Below are 25,174 nucleotides of genomic sequence, written 5' to 3'. Positions count from 1 at the left end.
CATCCCTCTCTAGTTCATATTAATTCCAACTTAATTTTAATCTTGTACAAAACTCTGTTTCTATATAATACTCTGCCCACCTCCTCCTTTGTGGTATTATCGTCTTACAAATGTCATTTTATGCGTGTACGCAGGTCATGTAGGAACAGATTCAAGCCCACTAGCATGAGTTCAGTGGAGATTTCTACTTTGCCCCTTAATCTCATCTCCTCTTTGCCCCTTAAAAAATTTCATCCTTGGGCAGCCTGGGTGGCTCAGTGGTTTAGCACTGCCTTCAGCCCAGGGCATAATCCTGGAGACCCGGGATTGAGTCCAATGTCGGGCTCCTGCATGGAGCCTGCTTCTCCCTCTGCCTATGGCTCTGCCTTTCTCTCTTTCTGTGTCTCTCATGAATAAATAAATAAAATCTTTAAAAAAAAAATTTCATCCTCATATTAAATCTCTGTCCACTTCTTTTATTTCTATAGACATTTTCAGATCTCTTATATCTGAGGAAAGGACATATTCACACTGACCAACCAGTGCCATCATATATAAACAGTTTTCTCCTTAGAACTGTAGGATCTCGGGATCCCTGGGTGGCGCAGCGGTTTGGTGCCTGCCTTTGGCCCAGGGCGCGATCCTGGAGACCCGGGATCGAATCCCACATCAGGCTCCCGGTGTATGGAGCCTGCTTCTCCCTCGGCCTATGTCTCTGACTCTCTCTCTCTCTCTCTCTCTCTCTCTGTGACTATCATAAATAAATAAAAATTAAAAAAAAAAAAAAAAAAGAACTGTAGGATCTCTTGTTGCATGGGACCTCAAGAAGATAATTGAGTCACATAGTTCCTAATTCTAGTTTCACATCAGAATTTCTGAGTTTGGGAGGCTTTTCTTTCTTACTGGGTGTTGCCTGGGGTTCATTTCAGAACTTCTGATAACAATCTCATTCTATTCTTTTTATTCTTTTTATGCTTTATCCTAAGAATTGAGGAGAAATTGGATTAAATGACTATAACTTCTAGATTGTGTTGAGTAAATGTTCTTAGTCCTAAATCCTACATGGTGTCATTAGTCTGCAGCTTATAATTTTGGGAAAGAAGAAAAGCATTAAAGCATGTTAAGAAATAAACATATTAACACAGGCATGTATTTCCTCATCCTTTCTCAGTTTAATGTGTGCATGTGTCTATATGTGTTTCCCTAGGACCATAAGTATGTTTATTCATGAGAGACACACAGAGAGAGGCAGAGACATAGGCAGAGGGAGAAGCAGGCTCCCCACAGAGAGCCTGAATGCAAGACTTGATCCCAGGATCCCAGGATCATGACCTGAAGGCAGATGCTCAATCGCTGAGCCACCCAGGTGTCCCATGTGTGCAACTTTCTAAGCCTCCATCCCTTTGTCTATAAACTGAGGATGTACTTCTTGAGTTTGTAGTGAGGCTTAAATAAGTTAGTGCTTGTAAACTATTTGGAAACCTTACCGTGGCCAGGCATTACTTCAAGTAATGTGCTTAACACATTTTCTTTGGATAAAATTCTCTCTTTTATGGTCTGATTGAAATTACTCAAATCAGATCCTGGTATATTGAAAACCGTGTTACTCACATGACACATATTCATCTCAATAATGACCAGAGCCCTCAGGTTGTAAATATAGCTGCTCTTAAGGCACCCATTGTCTTGTTTAGATTTCTGGGGTCATTTGCTCACAATCTGTATGAGAACAGATGGAATCTGTGGCATAAGTCATGTAGTTTTGGGATGAGAACACAGAATAGTTGATATTTTTAAGAGATTCTTAATAACCAAGAGAAATGTTTGCCAGCCAGAATTTCTACTGAGAATCATTTATTGAAGAAGCAAATCTCAAGGAGTTTGATCATCTAACCATTGGTTTCTTCCAGCATCAGCATTCTCCTCCACAGGATGATACTTGAAGTGACAACCATTATGTTTCCCTTAATCATCTGGGGATTCAGCAAGATCTATAATTCTTCATGGTAAATTCAGGAGTTTTCCTGCAAGGGAAGTATCTGCTTAGAGAAATCAAATTTGGGAAAATTCAGAGAAAACCCACCACATTGATAACCACACCCATAGTCCTGCTGGAGGAATGCTAAACAATTATTCTATGAATGAGAAGGCAAACTAGAGACGTTCTAATTTCAGTGAAGAACAAGAGCACAGAGTGGACTTGGGAAGAGAAGAGGAGAGCTAAAAATGCAGATGCCTATGTGAGTCTTTGAACCCCAGGAGAACCATGAGGCAGAAAAGGTGGAGGATAGAGGCACTGAAGTTGGTGTAAAACAGTCTGGTCAGAGGCATATGAGGTGCCATGGGCAGCATAGAAAGAGGTGATAAAGAACGGTCTGAAGGCTGACCAGCCAGGTCCAAGACTCAGCCCTGCCTGCTCCTAGCTGTGTGGTCTTGGGCAAGTCACATCCCTCTGTAGACCTCTCCATCTTTCAGTATGAAATGTAGCTAATAGCAACACCTTCCTCATGGTGGGGGCTGTAGAAACATGGCAGAGGAGATACAGGCAAAGCATGTGGCACAGTGCAAGGTACACATACCTTAATCAGTGTATTGATTGGCAGTCAATCAGTGATAATTGTTAGTCCTCCCATCAAGGATATTGTGTTTTTTGTTTTTTTAAGATTTCACTTATTTATTCCTGAGAGACACAGAGAGAGAGACACAGACATAGGCAGAGGGCAAAGCAGGCTCCATTCCATGCAGGGAGCCCGACGTGGGACTCAATCCCTAGTCTCCAGGACCACACCCTGGGCCGAAGGCAGGGCTAAACCACTGAGCCACCCAGGCTGCCCCTAAGGTTATTGTTATTTTCTTTGCAGTCTTGTTGGAAACCATGTCCATTGTGCTTTGGTAAAGGGCTTCGGGAGGGGCCATTGTTCATTCATTCATTCATTCATTCATTCATTCCCTTTCTCCTCACACTATAGCCACCCATTTTAATGAGCTTAGCGTCTCTTTTTTGCTTATGTGTTTATATAAACTATGTATTGTTTGTGTTTATTTTTAATTTACGTAATGGTATTGAGTTACTTGAATTATTCTGTCTCTTGCTTTTTCTCTCAGTGCAGTATTTTGAGACCTACTCATGCTGCTGAATGTACATCTGATTTATCCTGAGAGCTGCATGGAACTCCATGAGGACACCTTCCACAGTTTACTAGTTGATTTCTGGACTAGTCTCACCCAGGCTGCCCCCGAAACCTGCCACTTGCCACCATGAATGACACTGCGGTAAACATGTATGTCACTTTACAAAGTTACGAGAGAATTGCTTTGTGATTTCCTAGGTTTGGAAATGCTGTCCCAGGAGATATGCATGTATCTAATTTCTTACTTTGCCTAAGAAGTGGTAGATTAGTCCTCAAGAGTGGCTATAACAGTCTTCTCTGTTAACACATGTTATGAAGCTATAGCATTGGACATGACCCAGCTTTCTGATGTTTGCTAATATAACAAGTACAAATTGTTCTCTTGTTTCAGTTTGAACTTGTTTGGTTACTCATGAGGTTTTGAACATCTTTCTTATGCTAATTAGTCTTTATCTTTCTTGTATAAAACCATAGCCTTTGCCTGTTTTCTTGTTGGTTTACCTTATATTTTCTTGCTGCTTATTTGCATACACATTCTCAATATTAACTTATTGTTGTTTTTGGGAATGGCAAATATCCTCCAGTTCTGTCAGCTGTCTACTAACTTACCATAATGTCCTTTACTTATCAGACATCATCAGTCCAACAAAATATATATATATATATTTTTAGTCCAACAAAATATTGACTGGGAATGAAATGAATTTTTAGAATAGTTTAGAAAAAACCAAATCATATTACTTAAGTTATAACCTAGGAGTATGGACTGCCTCTCTGTTATTCATATGATTTCAAATATCCTTTGTCTGAGTTTTAAAGTTTTTTTCTTTGGAAGTCCCGAGTATTTTTATTCTTATATAGTTAATTTTCAGATATTTCATAGTTTTTGTTTCTATTTTGAGTGATGTGTTATTGTTGACTGATCTTGCATCCAGCACAATTGCAGGATCCCTTTAATACTGTTAATAGTTTGTGATTAAGCCTGCCTTCGGATTGATGATTATAGTGCCTTCATTTTTGTCTTAGGCAGGCTCGAGTGCCATTTAGTAAACAGACAAACATGAAAAGACTTGAACAAAATAAAAAGTTCATTACTTATACACATAATGGTCCCTGGGGCAGGTGCTCTGTATTGGAGAACAGCTGTTTTCCAACCAGTGCCTCACAGACAGGCTTTGTGATGATTGATTTTATGTGTCAACTTAGCTGGGCCATGGTGCCCAGATACTTGATCAAACATTATTCTGAATATTTCTCGGAAAGTATTTTTGTGTATGATCAACATTTAGTATTTAATCTCATGGCCAACAGACATATGGGAAGATGCTCAACATCACTCATCATCAGGGAAATGCAAACCAAAACTACAGTGAAATATCACCTCACATCTTTTGGAATGGCTAACATAAAAAACTCAAGAAACAACAAGTGTGGCAAGGATTCAAATAGGAACCCTTGTGCACTGTTGGTGGGAATGCAAACTGGTTCGGTCCCTGTGGAAAACAGAATGGAGGTTCCTCCATTTAAACGTGAAATACGGGGATCCCTGGGTGGTGCAGCGGTTTGGTGCCTGCCTTTGGCCCAGGGCGCGATCCTGGAGACCCGGGATCAAATCCCACGTCGGGCTCCCGGTGCATGGAGCCTGCTTCTCCCTCTGCCTGTGTCTCTGCCTCTCTCTCTCTCTGTGACTATCATAAATAAATAAAAATTTAATAAAAAAAAATAAATAAATAAACGTGAAATACGTACTAGAAGATGACAGGGAACTAATTAGATGTGATAACAGCATTGTGGGCATGTAAGGAAATGTCCACACTTCTTAGTAATATGACATGATGTGCAAGACATGTGTTAATATACTTAGGAAAAGAAAAAAGAAATGAAGGAAATGTGGCAGACACTTTCTACTTCATTGGTTTGATATGATAGACATATGATATTTTATTGTATCTAGTTGTTTATAAATGTATAAACTAGAAATTTTTTATAACAAAGCATTTAAAACTCTATAACATCAGTATATCTGGTTTACTCCTAAAAATGAAAAATGAAAGTGACTTTACTTACACATGGTCCATCATATAGTTTAGTTATATTAAGCCCTTTGTATCTGAAAGAAATTATGTTTTGAAATGATTATTTTTCTTTTAAGGCGTATTATAAATTATAACTAAATTTCACTTGATAGGGGTGCCTGGGTGGCCCAGATGGCTAAGCATCTGCCTTTGGCTCAGTTCATGATCTCCAGGTCCTGGGATTGAGCCCCATATCGGGTTCCCAGCTTGGTGGGAGTCTGCTTCTCCCCCTTCCTCTCCCTTTACCTCTCTTCCTGCTTGTGCTCGCTCTTTCTCTCTCAAATGAGTAAATAAAATCTTTATAAAAAAATAAATTTCACTTGATAATCTTTAATTAAATTTGAGAAGGAAACACTCTGCTTATGGTGAGTTCTTTTTTTTTTCTTCAAGATTTTATTTATTTATTCATGAGAGACACAAATTGAGAAAGAGAGGCAGACATAGGCAGAGGGAGAAGCAGACTCCATGCAGGGAGCCTGATGCGGGACTCAATCCTGGGAATCCTGGAACTCGATCCTGGAACTCCAGGATCACACCCTGGGCCAAAGGCAGGTGCTAAACCACTGAGCCACCCAGGGATCCCCATATGGTGAGTTCTTACATAACAAATATTTTAAAATACCTATTGTTATAGATCTTTATTTGTCAAAGATATTGGATATATAAAATTATGTATTTTATAGAATATAAAAAATTTTAAAATAATCTTGAATATTTAAGTAGAAATCCAGAGTACATATAATACAATTAAATAATACAATAAAATGACAGTATAAATTTTATGAAAGATGAGGCATTACTATGACCTTATGGAAATAAAAAAATGATTAGGAATACTATGAACAGTTGTATGTGAACAATTAGATAACCTAGCTGAAATGGGCAAATTCCTAGAAATACACAAATTACCTACACTCTCTCAAGAAGAAAGAGGAAATCTCAACAGACTTATATCAAGTAAAGAAATTGAATCAGTAATAAAAAACCTCTTAATAAAAGTTTGACCTGGTATCTTCATTAGAATACTACCAAACATTAAAGAGTGTGTACCAATGCTTTTCAAACTCTTCCAAATAATAGAAGAGGAAAAAACACTTTCTAATCATTCTGTAAAGCTAGAATTACCATGATAGGAAAGACAAAGACATCACACACACATGCACATGAAACAATAGACCAATATACCTTATGAATATAGATGTAAAAATTCTCAACTAAGTTATAGCAAACTGAATCCAACAGCATATTAAAAGATTTATACACTATGACCAAGCAGGATTTATCCCAAGAACTCAGGGTGGTTCAACCCCAAAATATCAACCAATGCAATACCATCACATTAATTGAATGAAGGAGGTAAAAAGTACATGTTAATCTCAATTGACATTAAAAAAAAAAACAACCCAACCCTCATTTGACACCTTTTCATAATAAAAACTCTCAGAAAACAAGGGATAGAAGGGAACTTCCTCGACATGATAAAGAACATTTATGAAAAACCCATAGCAAATATCATATTCAGTGGTGAAAGACTAAAATTTCTAAGATTAGGAACAAGACAAGGATACCCACTTTCACCACTAATATTCAACGTTATGCTAAAAGTTCTAGCCAGAGCAAGAATAAGAAAGGCATCCAAAATTTCATTTGTTAATTTTACCTCAATAAAACTGGAGTGGGGAGAGAGATCCAAATTGGAAAGGAAGAAGTAAAACTATTTGAAGGTGACATAATTCTACATATAGAAAATCCCAAAGAATTCATATAAAAGCTACTAAAGCTAGTAAATTCACTGTTTCAGGGTACAGTGAAAACATGAAACACAACATGAAAATCAGTTGTGTTTCTATTTAGCAGCAGTGAACAATCTGAAAATAAAATTAATAGGACAATTCCATTTATAGTGGTATCCGTTTGGCTCAGTTGGTAGGGAATGCAACTCTCGATCCTGAGGTCATGAGTTCAAGCCCCATGTTGGGAAGGGAGCCTACTTAAAAAACAATGACAATTCACTTTACAATAGCATCCAAAAAATAAAATACCTCTGAATAAATTTAGCTCAGGAAGTGAAAGACTCGTACATTGAAAACTACAAAACATTTCTGAAAGAAATTAACGAAGTCTTGATAAATAGAAAGCTCTCCCATGCTCATGGATTGGAAGACTTAGTATTGTTGAAATGTCCATACTACTCAAAGCAATCTACAGAGTCTATGTAATCCCTATCAAAATACCAATGGCTTTTTTTTTTTTTTTTTTCAGAAACAGAAAAGTTGTCTTTCAAATTCATATGGAGTTGCAAAAGGTCCTGAGTGGCCAGAACCATTGAAAAAAAAAGTTGGAGGACCTCCAAATCCCAATTTCAAAAATTTACTACTAAGATATAGTAACTATGTGGCATTGGAATTAGGATAGACATATAGAACAATGGAATGAAACTGAGAATGTGGGATAAATTCAAATATCTATGACAAATTGATTTTTGACAAGGGTGCCAAGGCCTTTCAGTGAGAGAAGGAATAGTCTTTTCAACAAATGGTGCTGGGACAAGTAGATAATCACATGCAAAAGAATGAAGTTGGACCTCTGCCTCACACCATAACAAAAATTAGCTCAAAAATTGATCTACAACCTAAATTTAATAGCCAAAACTATAAAACTCTTAGAAGAAAACGTATGGGTGAATTTTCCTGCCTTGGATTTTACAGTGGATCCTTAGGTATGACTCTAATAGCAAGAACAGTAGCAGCAGGGGAAAAAAAAAAAAGATACATTGACTTGATTAAAATTCAAAACTTTGTGCATTAAAGTACATTATCAGGAAAGTGGGAGACAATCTACAGAATGGGAGAATATATTTGCAAATTATATCTAGAATTCAGAATATATAGAGAACTTTTACAACTCAAAACTAAAAAGACAAATAATGCAGTAAAAAAAAAAAAAGGAGCAAAAGACTCAGACATGTCTCCAGAGAAAGTATACAGATGGCCACCAAGTACATGCAAAGATGCTTACATCATTAGTCATTAGGGAAAGTAGATTAAAACCATAATGAGATACCATTTCACAACCACAAGGATGGATATTTTAAAATGTTGGGGAGAAAGTAAAGAAATTGGAACCCTTAATGTTGCTGGCAAGAATGTAAAATGGTCCAGTCCCTGTGGAAAATATTTGGTAGTTTCTCAGTAAGTTACATATATAATTACTATAAGACCCAGAAAAATTCCACTCCAAGGTTTATACCCTAAACATTGAGAACAGGTACTCAAATGAATACCTTTACATAAATGTTCACAACAGCTAAAATGAAGAAACAACCCAAATGAGGGAATGTGTTGCTTCAAAATACTGCAGACAGTCCTTCAGGCTGAAGTGAAAGGATACCAGACAGAACCTCAAATCCACATGAAGAAACAAAGAGAACCAACAAAGTTAACTATATAGGAAAACAGTATAAATGTGTTTTATCTGTAATTATTTTTTCCTATCTAAGAGATAACCACATAAAGTGATAATTATGAATCTATGTTGTTGGGCATACATATATTAAGGTATAATTTGCATGATAATATGCAAAGAAGGGTGAATAGGAGCTATTAGGATCAAAGTTTTTATTTTAAAAAAAATTATTTTTTTAAAAGATTTTATTTGAGAGAGAAAATGAGTGGAGGGAGGGAAGGGGCAGACACAGACTCCCTGCTGAGTAGGGAGCTCAATATGGGACTCCATCCAAGGACCCTGGGATCATGACCTGAGCTCAAGGCAAATGCTTAACCAACTGAGCCACCCAGGTGCCCCAGGAACAAAACTTGTAAAATACTTTTGTAATTAATGTGGTATCAATCCAAACTAAGTTATTATACATTAAGATCTTTTAATTCCATTATATTAACTACTAAGAAAATATTTCCAAAAATTTGGTCAATGTGAGTTCTTTGGAAGCTATCTCTCAAGGATCTCCTGGTTTTAGCATTCTATGAGTCTGATGTTTTTTGTTTTTTGTTTTTTAAGATTTTATTTATTCATGAGAGACACACAGAGAGAGGCAGAGACACAGGCAGAGGGAGAAGCAGGCTCCGTGCAGGGAGCCTGAAGCAGGACTCAATCCTGGGACCCCAAGGATCATGCCCTGGGCCAAAGGCAGGCACTAAACTGCTGAGCCACCCAGGGATCCCGAGTCTGATGTTCTAAGTTCCCCAGACTGTGCATTCTGATTGTCAGCTGTCTGTAAGGGTGATTGAGGCTGACACTAAAGTTATTTAATTCTAGTGTAAATTTGTGAGTTCTAATGTAAATTTTGGTATTTATGCAGCAAGGCATTCAAGAAAATCCAATCTTGCCCAGCTTGACATCTCTTATTGTGACCAGAATTATCATTTCTTCTTTTAAGGAGAAGACCAGAGGAAGGACAGAAAGAAAGTTTTATCTACTCTCATGTCTTTGCTTTTCTCTCTCTTAAAATATTGGACTTAACCTCTAAATCTTAGTTACCCAAGGGTATTGCTTTTCTCCTTAAAGGAGAAAGCAGATGTCAGAGAAATCCTCCTCCAACCTCTGTAAGGCAGCCTCCTTGATAAAAAGCTCTGTGCCCCACTGTTCCTCTCAGACGAAGGGTTGGGCATTTCACGTGGGTGTCACTTAAATCTTCTAACATGTAATGGGCCCAAAGATTTAAGCATATTGCTAAAGCATGAAAGCTAAAAGAAAGCTGGAAGCTAAAGAAAGTTGCTTGAGAGAATAATACCCATTCAAGGATCAACAAGCCATCCGCTGGGAGGATTTTTCACCCAGCCCCTTCCTCCTCTTCCTCATCAGGCTTTTGTTCTTTGGCCTGAGGGTAACCCTCATCTGTGGTTATGTGATCTGAATGCTGTGGCTACTTGATACTGAGAACTTTCCACCTAATACTTGCCCAGGCCAGGAAGAACACTCTCCCCTCAGTGGGTTTCTGTTCTGCAATTGTGTGAATGGCATCACTTCTGGGAGTATAGGGAGGGATGGAAGAAATGGAGGAGCAAATAGTGGAGGAGTCCCTGGAGGGAAGATCTAACCAGGAGGAAGCATTCTGAGGAGGTTACTCCTATCTTGGCTACCTTCAGCCCCCTGACTGAGAGAAAGGAGAATAAAAATCAAGACTTACAGAATTTCGGAGCAGAGATGGCATTCACTGCTGTAAGTCATCTGGTCACTGCCACATATGGGTTCACTTGGCTTGATGTAAGAGAAAATCCAGCACTTATTTATATTCTCACTGCACTCCACCTGAAGGTGAGACACAGATTAGAGATGCCTTCCTCTAGATCCTCTGACCATTGTCACTGGTAGTGGGGTAGGGGAATTGAAGAAGGAATGCTAGATCAGGCATTCAGAGGACAGTCTTTAGCAGCTTCAGTGTTTGGCCCCTGGCACTTACGCAACAATATGAATATAATATATATCATCACCTAACATGTGAGCTGTGAACTCCCCAGTCTGAGCTCTAAGTTACTCATTAGGATGAAAATCTCTGCCCAAGCAACCACAAAATGCGATCGTTAGATTACAGAAAGGAGAATGTCTTTATGGTTAGACTTTTCTTATGAACATTACTGAGTGACTTGTATGTGGTGTTTCACACAACAGTGGCATCAAGCTTGTCACAGCAGAGGTGGGATGTAGAAGGAAGGGGACAGAGAGACTATTTGTGAAGCATTAGTATGTGGGAGGCAGGATGGACATATTGGCATATCTTGACTAAAAGAATGTCCACTGCCAGCATAGGACAGATATGAACTTGAGCCATGACTTCAACACCCATTTAATGATTCAAAATACTCGGCTTCAGAAAAAAAAAAAAATACTCGGCTTCTATCCCACAAGAGAGTATGAGCTGATTGGGATAATGCATGGGAAGAGGGCTCAGGAACATATGAAATGTGCTACGTAACTGATGACCCAACTTTTATTGTGGTGTTATTCCCATACAAGCCCCCTCTGCCTCCACCTCTCAAAAGAAAGATCTGGGGCTATCAAGGAAACTGGCTTTGCTCCCCATTCTTGTTCTTAGGAACCAAGGAGGTAGAGCTTACCTTCGTCTCTTGGAGGTGAGCTCCTGCGCCTGTAGGAAGAGGGAAATCTGGAAGACAAAAACACATTCACAAGAGTTGCTCCTCTGTCTTCTGACCTTAGCGGGGAAAGCTAGGGTGAGGGAAACCCTGGTTGGCACAAAGAAAGCATCACATCCCATCAGGAGGGGCTGTGGTTCCTCTGTGATGCATGCTGCCCTCTAAAGAAGTGAAGAAATGGGAAACTTCTGCCCTGTCCCTCATGTAAAAACGGAGATCTTAATCCCGGCCCTTCCACAGGTAAATAACAACTTCTATAATCCTTCTTAGTTGTTTTTAGAAAACACTCTCTAAATGACAAATTACCATGAAATAGTTAGATGGAAATACTTTAGAAGATGCTGAGTTTCATTAAGGCTTCCACATATTTTCTTTCTTTTCTTTCCTTTTTTCCTTCCTTCCTTCCTTCCTTCCTTCCTTCCTTCCTTCCTTCCTTCCTTCCTTCCTTCCTTCCTTCTTCCTTCCTTCCTTTCTTTCTTTCTTTCTTTCTTTCTTTTCTTTCTTTCATTTTTAGATTTTATTTATTTATTCATGAGAGACACAGAGTGGCAGAGACATAGGCAGAGGGAGCCTGATGCGGGACTCGATCCTGGGACCCCCGGGGACCACGACCTAAGCCAAAGGCAGAGCCACCCAGCTGCCCCCATATATTTTCTTTCTTTTTTTAAATTGTAGTGTAGTTAACATACAATGTTATATTGATTTCAAGGGCATATATATTCTTGATCCAAAGCTGTCTTTGCAATTATTCATATACAGTTGACTCTTGAACAACACGTGTGAACTGTACAGGTCCACTTATGTGTGGATTTTTTTCCAATAAATACAGTACTGTACTATAAATGTATTTTCCTTATGATTTTCTTAATAACATTTTCTTTTCTCTAGCTTACTTTATTTTAAGAATATAACAGATAGGGGCACCTGGCTGGCTCAGTTGGTTAAACATCTGTCTTTGGCTCAGGTCAGGGGATCAAGCCCCGCATGGGGCTCCCTGCTCAGCCGGGAGCCTGCTTGTTCCTCTTCCTCTGCTCCCCACTGCCCATGCTCTTTCTCAAATAAATAAATAAAATCTTAAAAAAAGAATACAATACATAATACATATACAAAATATATATTATATTAATCGACTGTTTATGTTATTGGTAAGGCTTCCAGTCAACATTAGGCTATTGGTAGTCAAGTTTTGGGGAGCCAAAAGTTATACATAGACATTTGACTGTATGTGGGAGTGACCCTTGCCTCACATTATTCAAGGATCAACTGTATATGTATATAATACTTTATTATATATAATTACCTGATAACATGATTATTATATATAATATGTATGATACATTATCAGCTGTTTACATATAGCAGCCTTATTAAGATATAATTCACATACCAGAGAATTCACCCATTTGAAGTGTACAGTGGTTTCTAGTATATTCACAGAGTTGGGCAGCATTACCACAGTTTTAGATCATTTTCAGCACCCCAGAAAGAAACCCTGTACCCATCAGCAGTTACTTTTCATTCTTCCCTCAACAACCCCTCCATTCCCCTATCCCAGATAACCACTAATCTACTTTCCATCCTTTCTGGACACTTTATATAAATAGAATCATACAATACATAGTCTTCTGTATCTTTCACTTAGCACCATGTTTGAAAGGTTTATCCATGTTACAGTATGCATCAGTACTTCTTTTTTATGGCTAAATTTCATATTCCATTGGATGTATATACCATATTTCACTTATTCATTAATCAATTCATAGACATTTAAACTGTTTTCACTTCTAGGCTATTATGGGTAGGGTTACTAGGAACATTTATACACATTCTTTGTGTGGTCATGTGTTTTTATTTCTCTTGGGTATACGCCTAAGTGTGGAATTCCTGGGTCATATGGTTACCTTTTGAGAAACTACTAGACCATTTTCCAAAGAACCTGAGCCATTTTGCATTCTCAGGGGCAATGTACGAGGGTTCTAATTTTTCACATTCTTGCCAACCCTTGTTTTCTCCCTTTTTTATTATAGCCAGCACAGTGGGTATGAAGTGGTATCTCACTGTGGTTTTGAATAATATTCCCTAATGACCAATGATGTTGAACATCCTTCCGTGCACTTATTAACCATTATCTTGGAGAAATGTCTGTTCAGTTACTTTGGCTTTTTTTTTTTACTTTGCCTACTTAAAAAATTGGCTTATTTGTCTTTTTATTATTTTTTTTAAAGATTTCATTTATTTATTCATAGAGACAGAGAGAGAGAGAGAGAGAGAGGCAGAGACTCAGGCAGAGGGAGAAGCAGGCATCACACAGAGAGCCTGACGCGGGACTGGATCCGGGGTCTCCAGGATCACGCCCTGGGCTGCAGGCGGCGCTAAACCGCTGCGCCACCGGGGCTGCCCTTGTCTTTTTATTATTGCATTGTAAGAGCTCCTTATATATTTCTGGATACTAATGCATTAGCACTTGATGGGTCTCTCCAGCCACATTTCTGTCCCACTGCTGGACCAGGGACCATGCCTGCCATATATCCAGGGTCTAGCCCAGTTTCTGGCCCACTCTCAGCAGATGGTATGTAGTTATTGGATGTAAATAAGTGGCTGCTAATGTCATAGGCGGGTCCCTTCCCTAACTCAGCACCAACCTCAAGTCTTAAATTCAGCCTAGAGAGAATTCAGAGTCAAACTCTCAAGTAAGCAAGAGTAGAATGGCAGTTATGGTTAAATACGCTGTCAAAATACTAGAGCAGGAGAACCCAGATGTCGCAACTGCACCAGAGTTAGGGGTGTTTTTCTTCTTTTTTTATGTTTGCATAGGTTAGGGGTCAACTAGGGAGCACTCTGACAGAGGTTGTGTCCAATCACCTAAGGGACTCCTCCTACCAGTCAGCAGGGGGAGTTTTGGGTCCTATATAGTCCTTGTCAGATCTGTTCTGACAGCAATCCTCCACAAGGGGGGGGGGGGGAGGTCAAGCCTGCAATGTAAATAATAATGAAGCTACAGGTTACTGTAGTGCAGCGGTTTTAGGGAAGACTGCAGGCGTATCCCTGGAGTCTTTTTCTAGCTGTTTGTGTTTTGGGGATGGTTGGTGGTTTCTTGATTTTTATCTTTTTACTGGTCAGAAAGTCTGGTTCCCTGCTCATGTATCACTAACTGCCTACTCTCTCATTAGGAAACCCAGCATAATGGTAAGGTTATTATCACAAAGGCTTTTGTGTTTATTATAGCAGAGTTAAGATAAGATTTGTGCTAAAAAAGGGCAAATTCTTAAGCAGTATGGATGACAGATTAAAGGAAGTCAAGGCAAAGGAAACAGGAAGAATATAAACATTCTTTCAGGGAACAATGATGAAAACCTTCACTAAGGAAGAGTCATTTCTGTGAGAAGGGCATGCATTTACGTGATGTATGAAGTGTTTTATCAATTGAACAATGGGTGAAATGGGTATGCAGGATAGAAACAGAGGGAAAATATAAGGCCATAAAAATGGGAGGGAATGGACAGAATGATTTTCAAGAAAGATGAAGTGATCTACCTTGGTTGAATAATGGTATGTTCCCCACAAAGGGTGGGCCCAACACTTAGCCAGAAGGTCACATGGTGTGCCTGCAGGAGGGCTGATGCCAGTGGGTGGTGTTCTCAGTAGCAGTGGGAATGAAGATGAAGTGAAAGATGAGAAAGTATAAGAATAAATCTGGATTTCTTTAGAGAGGATTAAGTGTAATAGGAAAGAGGAGATGTGATATAATAAGAAATAGAGCACGAGGACGTCTACTTCCTTTTTGGTGTGGCGGCGAGAGCAGAGAGTACGCTATGAAGGCCTCGGGCACGCTGCGAGAGTACAAGGTGGTAGGGCGCTGTCTGCCCACCCCTAAATGTCACACTCCGCCCCTGTATCGGATGCGAATCTTTGCACCTAATCATGTTGTCGCCAAGTCCCGCTTCTGGTACTTTGTGTCTCAACTGAAGAAGATGAAGAAGTCTTCTGGAGAAATTGTCTACTGTGGACAGGTGTTCGAGAAATCTCCCTTGCGGGTGAAGAACTTCGGCATCTGGCTGCGCTATGATTCACGCAGTGGCACCCACAACATGTACCGGGAATACCGGGATCTGACCACCGCAGGCGCCGTCACCCAGTGCTACCGAGACATGGGTGCCCGACACCGTGCCCGGGCCCACTCTATCCAGATCATGAAGGTGGAGGAGATTGCAGCCAGCAAGTGCCGCCGGCCAGCGGTCAAGCAGTTCCACGACTCCAAGATCAAGTTCCCACTGCCCCATCGGGTCTTGCATCGTCAGCACAAGCCACGCTTCACCACCAAGAGGCCCAACACTTTCTTTTAGATGCAGAGCCTGCCGGTGCCCAAGTCTGCTCAAATAAACATCTCGGGTAAAACCAAAAAAAAAAAAAAAAAAATAAGAAATAGATATTTGGTCTCAGTCTCCAATTCTTGGCACAAAACTCCAATAACTCTTGTAATTTCCTGAGTGATGGGGAGAGGAGTATCTTTTGTTATTCATAATAAGCCCCTTTCCACCACACCTGGGTTTATGATCATGAGGTGGCTCTTTTTTTTTTTTAATTTTTTATTTATGATAGTCACACAGAGAGAGAGAGGCAGAGACACAGGCAGAGGGAGAAGCAGGCTCCATGCACCGGGAGCCCAATGTGGGACTTGATCCCAGGTCTCCAGGATCGCACCCTGGGCCAAAGGCAGGCGCCAAACCGTTGCGCCACCCAGGGATCCCTCATGAGGTGGCTCTTGAAGATGGGGCTTGTTGCTAGAGAAGCAAACCACATGATTAGAGAATTGGAACCTTCAGCCCCACCCCTCAACCTTTGGAGACAAGAAGGGCTGGAGATTGAATTAATCACCAATGACCATTGATTCAATCAGTCGAGCCTTCGTGGAATTATATAAAATTTCTAGACATGAGACACTCCATTTTGAAGCTCTCCTTTTCTTTCTAATTCCTGAACTCTTGAACTGGGCCAGAAGTGGTCATTGTATTGCAAATAGTTGCTTATAAAACCAACAGAACAAACTGGTCCTTGGACCATAAAACTGTTTATATTACCTTTATGAAGACAAACGTTAACTAGTGCATCCCCAGAGGAAGTTTGTTTGATAACACCTATAAAATAATCAACTAGGTAGTAATCAAAGGCAGCTCAACCAGTTAGCACTGAATTAAGTTTTTTTTTTTTCTTTTCTCGCCTGTATCTATGTCAAGTAGTTACCCTCCTTCTTTCTCACAACGACCTTTTATGTTCCCATGTGAGCAGGACACTTTTCTGGTCACTCTGGAAACCATGCTTGCCAAATTGCAATTCTGAGACCTCAGATGGAGGCCTTTGTTCTTTTTCAGTTTTCCCTCTTTTTCTCAGTTGACACCTTCATAATGGAACCTCCATAAAAATCCTAGACCAAGAGGTTTGGAGAGCATCCCATCCAGGTTGAACACACTGAGGTGCTGGGAGGGTGACCACCCAGAGGGCATGGAAGCTCTGTGCCCCTTCCCACACACCTTGCCCATTGCATCTCTTCTATTTGGCTGTTTCTGAGTTGTGTCCTTTATAATAAATTGGTGATAATAAGTAAAGCACTATCCTGAGTTTTGTGAGCCATTCTAGCAAATTAATGAACTTGAAGAGGAGGTCAAGGGAACTCCTGACTTATAGCTAGCTAGTTAGAAGTACTGGAGGTCCAGTCTTGTGACTGCTGTCTGAACTAGGGGCAATCTTGTAGGACTGAGTCTCTTAACCTGTGGTGTTTAGATGAATGCCAGGTAGTGGTGTCCTAATTGTATTAAATTTTGGAATACTCAATTGGTATCTACAGAAAATGGGAGGATTGCTTGGTGTGGAAAACCCACATATTTATATTTGGTGTCAAAAGTGTTGGCATAGAAGGAAATAGCTTTTCCTTCAATAGAAAAAGAAAAATATTTTCCCCCATAAGATATGAGAGGCATGAAGAATAGTTTTCAATTTGTTACAGAGCATCTTAAGATGTGAGAGGCTTGGGAGGCACCTGGGTGGCTCAGTGGTTGAGTGTCTGCCTTTGGCCTAGGTCATGATCTTAGGGTCCTGGGACCCAGTCTTGCATTGGGCTCCCCTCAGGGAACCTGCTTCTCCCTCTGCTTATTTCTCTGCCATTCTTTGTATCTCTCATAAATAAATAAATAAAATCTTAAAAAAAAAAAAAAAGACGAGAGAGGCTTGAAAAAAATGTTTTAAGTGAGAGAAAGCACCAATAAAAAGTAAAAAATTGAAGGTAAATGAGAGTTTCAGAATCCAGATGGAAAAAGGACCTGTTGAGTGTATTGGAGTGTAGAGGCCACTCTTAGGCAACAGGCTTGAGCAATGGAAATCTGAAGAAGGCAAGAGGGCCCATAGTGACCACCGACCACCAAACTGACACAAACAGGCTCATTAAGCAATCCACCTGAAATAGCCATAGGCCCTAAGTGACCAATTACAACCAGACACAGTTCCTAAAATTACCAAAAAAGGGAGGGTATATCCCCATACCTCCTCATTCTGCCCTGTAACTATAGCCCCTCACCACCACCTCCTGGCAGTCTCTCCTTCACTGTCCTGCCTGATGCTTCCTTGAGGTGTATCTGATAAACTTTGATGTCTTTTTTTCTGCCTTCGTTGAATTCTTTCACCACTTGTACCTCGCCCCTGACCCAATCAGAATGTACCACATTGAGGCCCTCAGAGATTCCCCACAGTTAAGCCTGAATACTGTTTACTCTGAGGCCCTCAGAGATTCCCCATAGTTATGGATGAACTGTTTACTCGAAAACCAGCCATTGACCAAAATAATATCTGACTCTATTTCTACAGAGCCTAATCAAATTCTTTTGGGGTTTGAGAAATGTAAATATACAGACTCTGGAAATGAATGTTCCAGAGTGACGACTGCCCTTTGGTTTAAATGCTTCCATAGTAATCAGGTATTGGAAAGTTCAGTGGTCCTGGGTTTGGAAGGTTTGGATTTGATTCCCAGCTTTGATACCAATGACATTGAGGGAATACTTTCTTCCTCTGGATTTCAGTTTGTACATGTGTAAAAGAAAGAGATTAGGATTAAACAAAACTGAACAGCACTTCCACAGATACCTCTGATTTTCCTGTAACCCTGGATATACCACAGAAAATGTGAGCAGAGCAAGGATATGTAACTCACCAACTGCAAAGGCAGCCCACACGGAGATGACCAAAACAAGGACGACCTCCTTCATGGTGGCAGAGGAGCTATGAAAATATGCAGCCTTAGATGGTAGGATAGAGAAAGTTCCGTGTGAAGGCCACATTCTCACAGAGATCCCTCACTGACCAGGAAGTGAAGTCTAAATCCTTCAAGTTTGTTCTTTCCTCAGGCCATTTGGAATGAATTTTGTCTGATGCAATTAAATTGCTTAATTTATTTCCCTAGAATGATTGGACATTAGAAGAAAATGATCTTAAAAAAAAAAAAAAAGGAATTTTAGAAGATGCCAGAAAAAGAGCTAGTAAATGCTATCTGTAGAGGATCATTTGGTAAAGAATAGGCATCAAAAATGTTTAAAAGTTGATATTTATCTCTGAGGTAAGAAGGGCAGTCTCTAGGAAGTTCGGTGGCACGTGTTAATTCAACAAACAACAAAAGACAGGAAGGGACAAAACAATACTCACTTTCATTTCTTAATCTTCCATATTATTACTTTGGTGTTAATATTTAGTAATCAATAACAGTACTGAAAAGAAAACCATGGAGTATTTACCAACAGCTTACTTGCATTATTGAAAATATTATAAAACAAGGCAGTTGACATTATTTGTCTGCAGGTTTTTATACATTTTCCTATACATTTTCCAGGCAAATTATATATTTAGGTCATTTCTTCCCAAGACCCTCCCTGTGTAAAAACAAATAAGAACTGATATAATCTGTTTCCTACTCAAAAGGTTGCAAATTAGTATGTCCACTTTACCTGCTGTGACTCCCTTAGTTGCTGTGAAAAACAGGCTGGACGAGATATTTTTTATTTCCAGTTTGTTGATAATGAAATGATTTGTGTGGGGGTGGGTGGGTGAGGGAGTAAATGTCTTTTCAAGACTGAGATGCCTGGCAGTAGAAGAGAATGAACTTTTTTGTTTTTAAAGATTTTTTTAAAAAAGATTTTATTTATTTATTCATGATAGACACACACAGAGAGAGGCAGAGACACAGATGGGGTGGTGATGGTTGTGGGGGGTTGGGGAGTAGGCTCCCAGCAAGAAGCCCCATGTAGGACTCCATCCCGATCCAGGATCACGCTCTGAGCCAAAGGTGATCAACAGCTGAGACAGGCGTCCCTGTTTTTAAAGATTTTTTTTTTTTTTTTTTTTTTTTTAGAGTTAACTCTATGCCCAGTGTGAGGCTCACACCCATAGTCTGGAGATCAAGTCAACACACTCCACCGACTGAGCCAGCCAGGTGCCCTGAAGAGAGGGGACTCTGAAGTTAGGAATTGTGGTCACAACACATACCTATTTCTTCCAACTCCAAGTTCTGTAATGCCTAAATCTGGTCAGTTTCTGTTTTAATTTTTTGAGGGTGGTAAGTACTGTCCACTACCACTCCAGAATCTAGCTGTTCTTTTTTTTTTTTTTTTTTTTAAGATTTTATTTATTTATTTGACAGAGGGAGAGAGAGAGAGAGCACAAGCAGGGGGAGCAGTAGGCAGAGAGAGGGAGAAAAAAGCTCCCTGCTGAGTAGGGAGCCCAACAGGGGTTCGGGGCTCAATCTCAGAACCCTGGGATCATGACATGAGCGGAAGGCAGACGCTTAACCAACTGAGCCACCCAGGCACACCAAATCTAGTTTTTGCCAAACCTGGACCTAGGAGTGTAGAGAGATGTCCTGCCCAAATTTGAATTCCTGTATTTTTATCTGTAGGCAATCACTGTATTCAAGACAGCTTTGGATATGTACAGAGTACTATAAATTGCCACATCTGCATATGCAGTTACTTATTTTATCAGTAGTCAAAACTATGTATTCACTTTATTGAAACCTTTAATTTAGAATGTTTCTAATACTGACTCAGAATCTTAAAGTGGAAAGTTACCTTATATGGAATCTGCCATGTTCAGCCTTATTTAGTGGAGTTGAGGAATCTTAGGATGGAGTGCCAACTCTTTCTACCACTTGGAACAAAAGTCCCTCAAAACACCAGCTTTACAGGAAAAGTTCAGAGGTTACTGGTTATCATAAACTATTCTGTAGGTCCTAGTCCTGAATGAATGGCCTTAAGTAGGGACATGCCACCTAGTTCTGAGAGGTGGAGTATACTTTCTCAGTATTGGTTTTTTGTTTTGTTTTTTTAAGTAAGTGTGGAGCCCAATGTGGAGCCCAACCTGGGATTTGAATTCACAACCCTGAGATCAAGACTCAAGCTGAAATCAAGAGCACTCAGGTGCCTCTACTTTCTCAGTACTGTTCTGATTGACCACAGTGTCTACCATGATAGTCTTCAAAATTTTTGCTTTCAATTCCTCTATATTTGGTGCCCACTTAGATTTTTAAAAAATATTTTATTTATTTTATTTGACAGAGGGAAGGAGCAGGGGGGGAGAGAAAAGGAAGGAGAAAGAACCCCAAACAGACTCTGCATTGAGCATAGAGTCTGACTTGGGGCTTGATCCCATAACGCTAAGACAACAACTTGAGCTGAAACCAAGAGCCTGATGCTCACCCACTGAGCCACCCAGGTGCCCTCACGTCACTTAGGCTTTTTTTTTTTTTTAACTTTCTCTCTTTAAAAAAAAAAAAAAAAAAAGATTTGGGATGCCTGGGTGGCTCAGGAGTTGAGTGTCTGCCTTCAGCCCAGGGCGTGATCCTGGAGTTCCAGGATCGAGTCCCACGTCAGGTTCCCTGCATGGAGCCTGCTTCTCCCCCTCCCTGTGTCTCTGCCTCTCTCTCTCTCTCTCTCTCTCTCTCTGTGTGTGTCTCTCTCTCTGTGTCTCTCATGAATAAATAAATAAAATATTTTTTAAAAATCTTTAAAAAAATAAAAGAGTAGTTTTTAAAAAAAGATTTTATTTTTCTTATTTGACAGAGAGCACAAGCAGGAGGAGCAGGAGGGGTAGAAGCAGGCTCCCCACTAAACAGGGAGTCCAATGTGGGTTTCTCTCCCAGGACCCTGGGATCATGACCTGAGCTGAAGGCAGACACCTAATTGACTGAGACACCCAGGCACCCCACTTAGATATTTTTTAAGTGGCATGTAAAATTTTTCATCCTAAGTTTAAATGGTTGACTTACTTTAAATATGTTTTAAAATAAAAATGTTGAAAATTAAAGTCATTCTTTAACATGTATCTGGTGGAGGGATCCCTGGGTGGCGCAGCGGTTTGGCGCCTGCCTTTGGCCCAGGGCGCGATCCTGGAGACCCGGGATCGAATCCCACATCGGGCTCCCGGTGCATGGAGCCTGCTTCTCCCTCTGCCTGTGTCTCTGCCTCTCTCTCTCTCACTGTGTGCCTATCATAAATTAAAAAAAAAAAAATTAAAAAAAAAAGATGTATCCAGTGGAATCTACATTCTATAGTGATTTGAGGACACCATGATAATATGAAAAACACATGGATGAGCTCACAGTTTGAAATTTTACATATTTTTTCTCCTTGAATGAGTAGAATTTTCATTTTACTTCCCTACAACTTTATATACAATGTTATGTTACAGATCTTTTTTTTTTTAAGATTTTATTTATTCATAGAGATACAGAGAGAGAGAGGCAGAGACACAGGCAAAGGGAGAAGCAGGCTCCATGCAGAGAGCCCGACGTGGGACTTGATCCAGGGTCTCCAGGATCACGCCCTAGCAGGCGGCGCTAAACCACTGCGCCACCAGGGCTGCCCTATGATACAGATCTTTACTGGTCAGTCTTTTCTAATTTTCTTCAACAGAAATATGCAAATGAATTGATGCTTTCAATTTCTTGTGACCATAGGATATAAAGTGTTTACAATTCTTTTGGGTTGAGTTATCACAAACATTGGTAGTACACATTGATCAAAACAGCATACATTACAACTTTTTATAGTTATTTATCATAGAAGTTTCATTAAAAATATAGTTCTCTGTCTTTTTAAAACGTTTATTTATTTAAGTAATCTCTATACCCAATGTGGGGCTCAAACTCGTATGACTCCAAGATCAAAAGTCACACACTCCTCCAACTGAACCAGCCAGGCACCCCTAAGTATACACCTCTTAATGTGATGCATGGTGCTGATGTTTTCCAGTTATTTGTGTATGTACCCTTGAATATTACTTGTTGCTAGAATTACTCGGGATCCAGCATCAGTTCTGTATTTATCCTTTGTTTTCACAGTTACACACTGAAAAATCATGTTTACATTAAATAACTAGATGGGGGGTGTGCCTGGGTGGCACAGTCGGTTAAGCACCTGTTCGACTTAGATCATGACCCTGGAGTCCCAGAATCAAGCACTGCATCAGACTCCTTGCTCAGTGGAGTGTCAGCTTCTCCCTCTCCCTCTGCCCCTCCTCCTGCTTGTGTTCTCTCTCTCTCTTTCTCAAAGAAATAAATAAAATCTTATAAAAAGTTTTTTTTTATTAGTGTCACTTACTTCTTGGAAGTCTTTCCTAATTATCTATGAAAAGTTACATCGTGATACTAAAAATAATTTTCATAATTTATAAGCCATAATCTTGATTATATTTTCCTTCAGTTTTGATGAAATAAGAAAATTGGAAGTCACCTGACTACAAAGGGAATTATGACTTAGTCTCAGAGTCATTTCCATGGTCAATTTTTAATAAATGCTCTGTCCAGATTTACCAAGTAAAACTATTAGTGGTCTCTGCCGCTTCTTCACTGAGATGCATCTTGTTCAACCTGCTATGCACAGAAAGGGTTGAGAGAATAAAAATGTCATTTTCTATATACCTTTGCCAACATAATATTTTAATAATGTGTTTACATTACAGGAGTACACGCTTTTATCAAAACCTTAAAGTGGCAGAATCAGTTTGGTTGGTTGACAAGAATGAACACTTATATTTTGCTTACTAGTTCCAGGTATTATTTTAAAACTTTATGCACATGATCTATTTTAACTTTCAAAACAAACTTACAAATTAGATATAGTGTTATCCTCATGTCACTGATCTGGAAAATGAAACATTGTCAGATTAAATAACTTTCCAATATTCACATATTTGATGAGTAGCAGAACTGAGATTTGAACTGGCTCTGAAAAGTTAAAAGTCTTTAACTTTTACATCTCACAGTCTCCCATATTAGTAGACTCATTATATTTTTTACTGAGTATATAAGAACCTAGATGTTTGCTTATTACAGCTTTGCAACAAGCTTATTCTTGTTTCTTTTATTCTTATGGCAGATTCAGACTCATGGGGGTGGGATGTTATTTAGAGAAAGGAAGGAGAGACAGATGGAAGACAGGAAGAAAAAGGGGAGGGAGATGAGGGAAGAGGACGAGGATCATGAATTCCCAGGTAGGTAGGAGTGTGTTAGTCTCCTTAATTCCCAACAGCATTAGTAATTTCAGCATTTCCCCCAGTTTGGTAAGTCAAAAGTGATATGGCATTGTTACTTTATTATTATTATTATTATTATTATTATTATTATTATTAAAGATTTTATTTATTCATTCATGAGAGAGGCAGAGGGAGAAGCAGGCCCCATGCAAGGAGCCCGTTGTAGGACTCTGTCCTGGACCCTGGGATCACGCCCTGAGCCAAAGACAGACGCTCAATCACTGAGCCACCCAGGTGTCCCAGTTACTTTATTATTTTTAAAGGTTTTACTTATTTGAGAGAGAGAGCATGTGAGGGAAAGAGAGCATGAATGGGGGTTTGGTTTGGGGGAAAGGGTTCGGAAGAGGGAGAGGCAGGGGTTTGTGGCGGGGCTCAGCTGGGGCTCAGCCTGGGCTCCATGCAGGGCTCTATCCCAGGATCCTAATATCATGACCTGAGCCAAAGTCAGATGCCTAACTGACTGAGCTACCCAGGCACCCCTGCCAATGTTACTATAATTTGCCTTTCTTCACCCAAATGAATTTGAATATTTTTCTAAGAGGTTATATCTTTTGGATTCATCTTTGGGAACTGAAAATTTTATACCTTTTCCCCTAGTCTTTCCTCAGAAATTCATAAGAATTATTACTTCTGTGTGACTAGTCAAATGTTAGAATCTGCAAAGTACATTTTTACTAGATTGATTATTTTTGTGCTAATTGTATTAATTGTTTATAGAATATATTATCACACAAATATTTTTACATGATATTTAGTCAACTAATCCCATTTTATTATTATATAGTTTCTGCTTCTTTGCTATGGTTGTCCCCACCCCTAAATTTTAGATGTAGTCACGTAGATTTTTTTTTGCAAAAATGTATTGCTTTATATTTTTATTTATTTATTTATTTATTTTTTTTTTAAGATTTTATTTATTTATTTATTCATGATAGTCACACAGAGAGAGACAGAGAGGCAGAGACACAGGCAGAGGGAGAAGCAGGCTCCATGCTGGGAGCCCGACATGGGATTCGATCCCGGGTCTCCAGGATCGCGCCCTGGGCCAAAGGCAGGCGCCAAACCGCTGCGCCACCCAGGGATCCCTGCTTTATATTTTTAATCTAAATATTTAAGTTGTCTGGATATTTTATTTTATTTTAATATTTTTAAAATTTATTTATGACAGTCACAGAGAGAGAGAGAGAGGCAGAGACACAGGCAGAGGGAGAAGCAGGCTCCATGCACCGGGAGCCTGACATGGGATTCGATTCCGGGTCTCCAGGATCGCGCCCTGGGCCAAAGGCAGGCGCCAAACCACTGCGCCACCCAG

At 39.7% G+C, this 25,174-nt stretch overlaps 3 protein-coding genes across 3 annotated transcripts in view; 2 read left to right on the top strand and 1 right to left on the bottom strand.

Annotated features, from left to right (window-relative positions):
• The window catches only part of FBXW12 (F-box and WD repeat domain containing 12), a 76,157-nt gene that overhangs the window by 13,579 nt on the left and 37,404 nt on the right, over positions 1-25,174 (top strand). Inside the window, exons 3-4 of the mRNA XM_072788167.1 lie at positions 1,890-2,219; positions 3,085-3,260. The gene's annotated coding sequence lies outside the window, so the exon portion shown is untranslated. The remainder of the gene's footprint in view (positions 1-1,889; positions 2,220-3,084; positions 3,261-25,174) is intronic.
• Positions 1,817-18,683, bottom strand: SPINK8 (serine peptidase inhibitor Kazal type 8 (putative)). Its single transcript, XM_072786358.1, has 5 exons — positions 18,494-18,683; positions 11,260-11,306; positions 10,332-10,453; positions 5,178-5,220; positions 1,817-2,003 (listed from the first exon to the last, which is right to left on the bottom strand). The coding sequence occupies exons 1-5, from the start codon at positions 18,618-18,620 to the stop codon at positions 1,992-1,994; spliced, it is 351 nt and encodes a 116-aa protein (XP_072642459.1). The 5' UTR covers positions 18,621-18,683; the 3' UTR covers positions 1,817-1,991.
• On the top strand, positions 15,062-15,718 carry LOC140610371 (large ribosomal subunit protein eL20). Its single transcript, XM_072786357.1, has one exon. The coding sequence runs from the start codon at positions 15,108-15,110 to the stop codon at positions 15,636-15,638; it is 531 nt and encodes a 176-aa protein (XP_072642458.1). The 5' UTR covers positions 15,062-15,107; the 3' UTR covers positions 15,639-15,718.

Source organism: Canis lupus, chromosome 19 (assembly GCF_048164855.1).
Source record: "Canis lupus baileyi chromosome 19, mCanLup2.hap1, whole genome shotgun sequence".
Taxonomy (NCBI): Eukaryota; Metazoa; Chordata; class Mammalia; order Carnivora; family Canidae; genus Canis; species Canis lupus.
The sequence above is the reverse complement of the archived record's forward strand: the minus strand, read 5'-3'. Positions and strand labels throughout refer to the sequence as shown.

What these genes read in the sequence shown, in the direction of transcription:
- LOC140610371 (XM_072786357.1), top strand. Translation starts at nt 15,108, where the DNA reads ATGAAGGCCTCGGGCACGCTGCGAGAGTACAAGGTGGTAGGGCGCTGT.
- SPINK8 (XM_072786358.1), bottom strand. Translation starts at nt 18,620, where the DNA reads ATGTGGCCTTCACACGGAACTTTCTCTATCCTACCATCTAAGGCTGCA. An exon ending in GTGGGCTGCCTTTGCAGTTG is followed by an intron (nt 11,307 to 18,493) that starts GTGAGTTACATA and finishes TTTGTCTTCCAG; the next exon opens with ATTTCCCTCTTCCTACAGGC. An exon ending in CTCACCTCCAAGAGACGAAG is followed by an intron (nt 10,454 to 11,259) that starts GTAAGCTCTACC and finishes TCTCACCTTCAG; the next exon opens with GTGGAGTGCAGTGAGAATAT.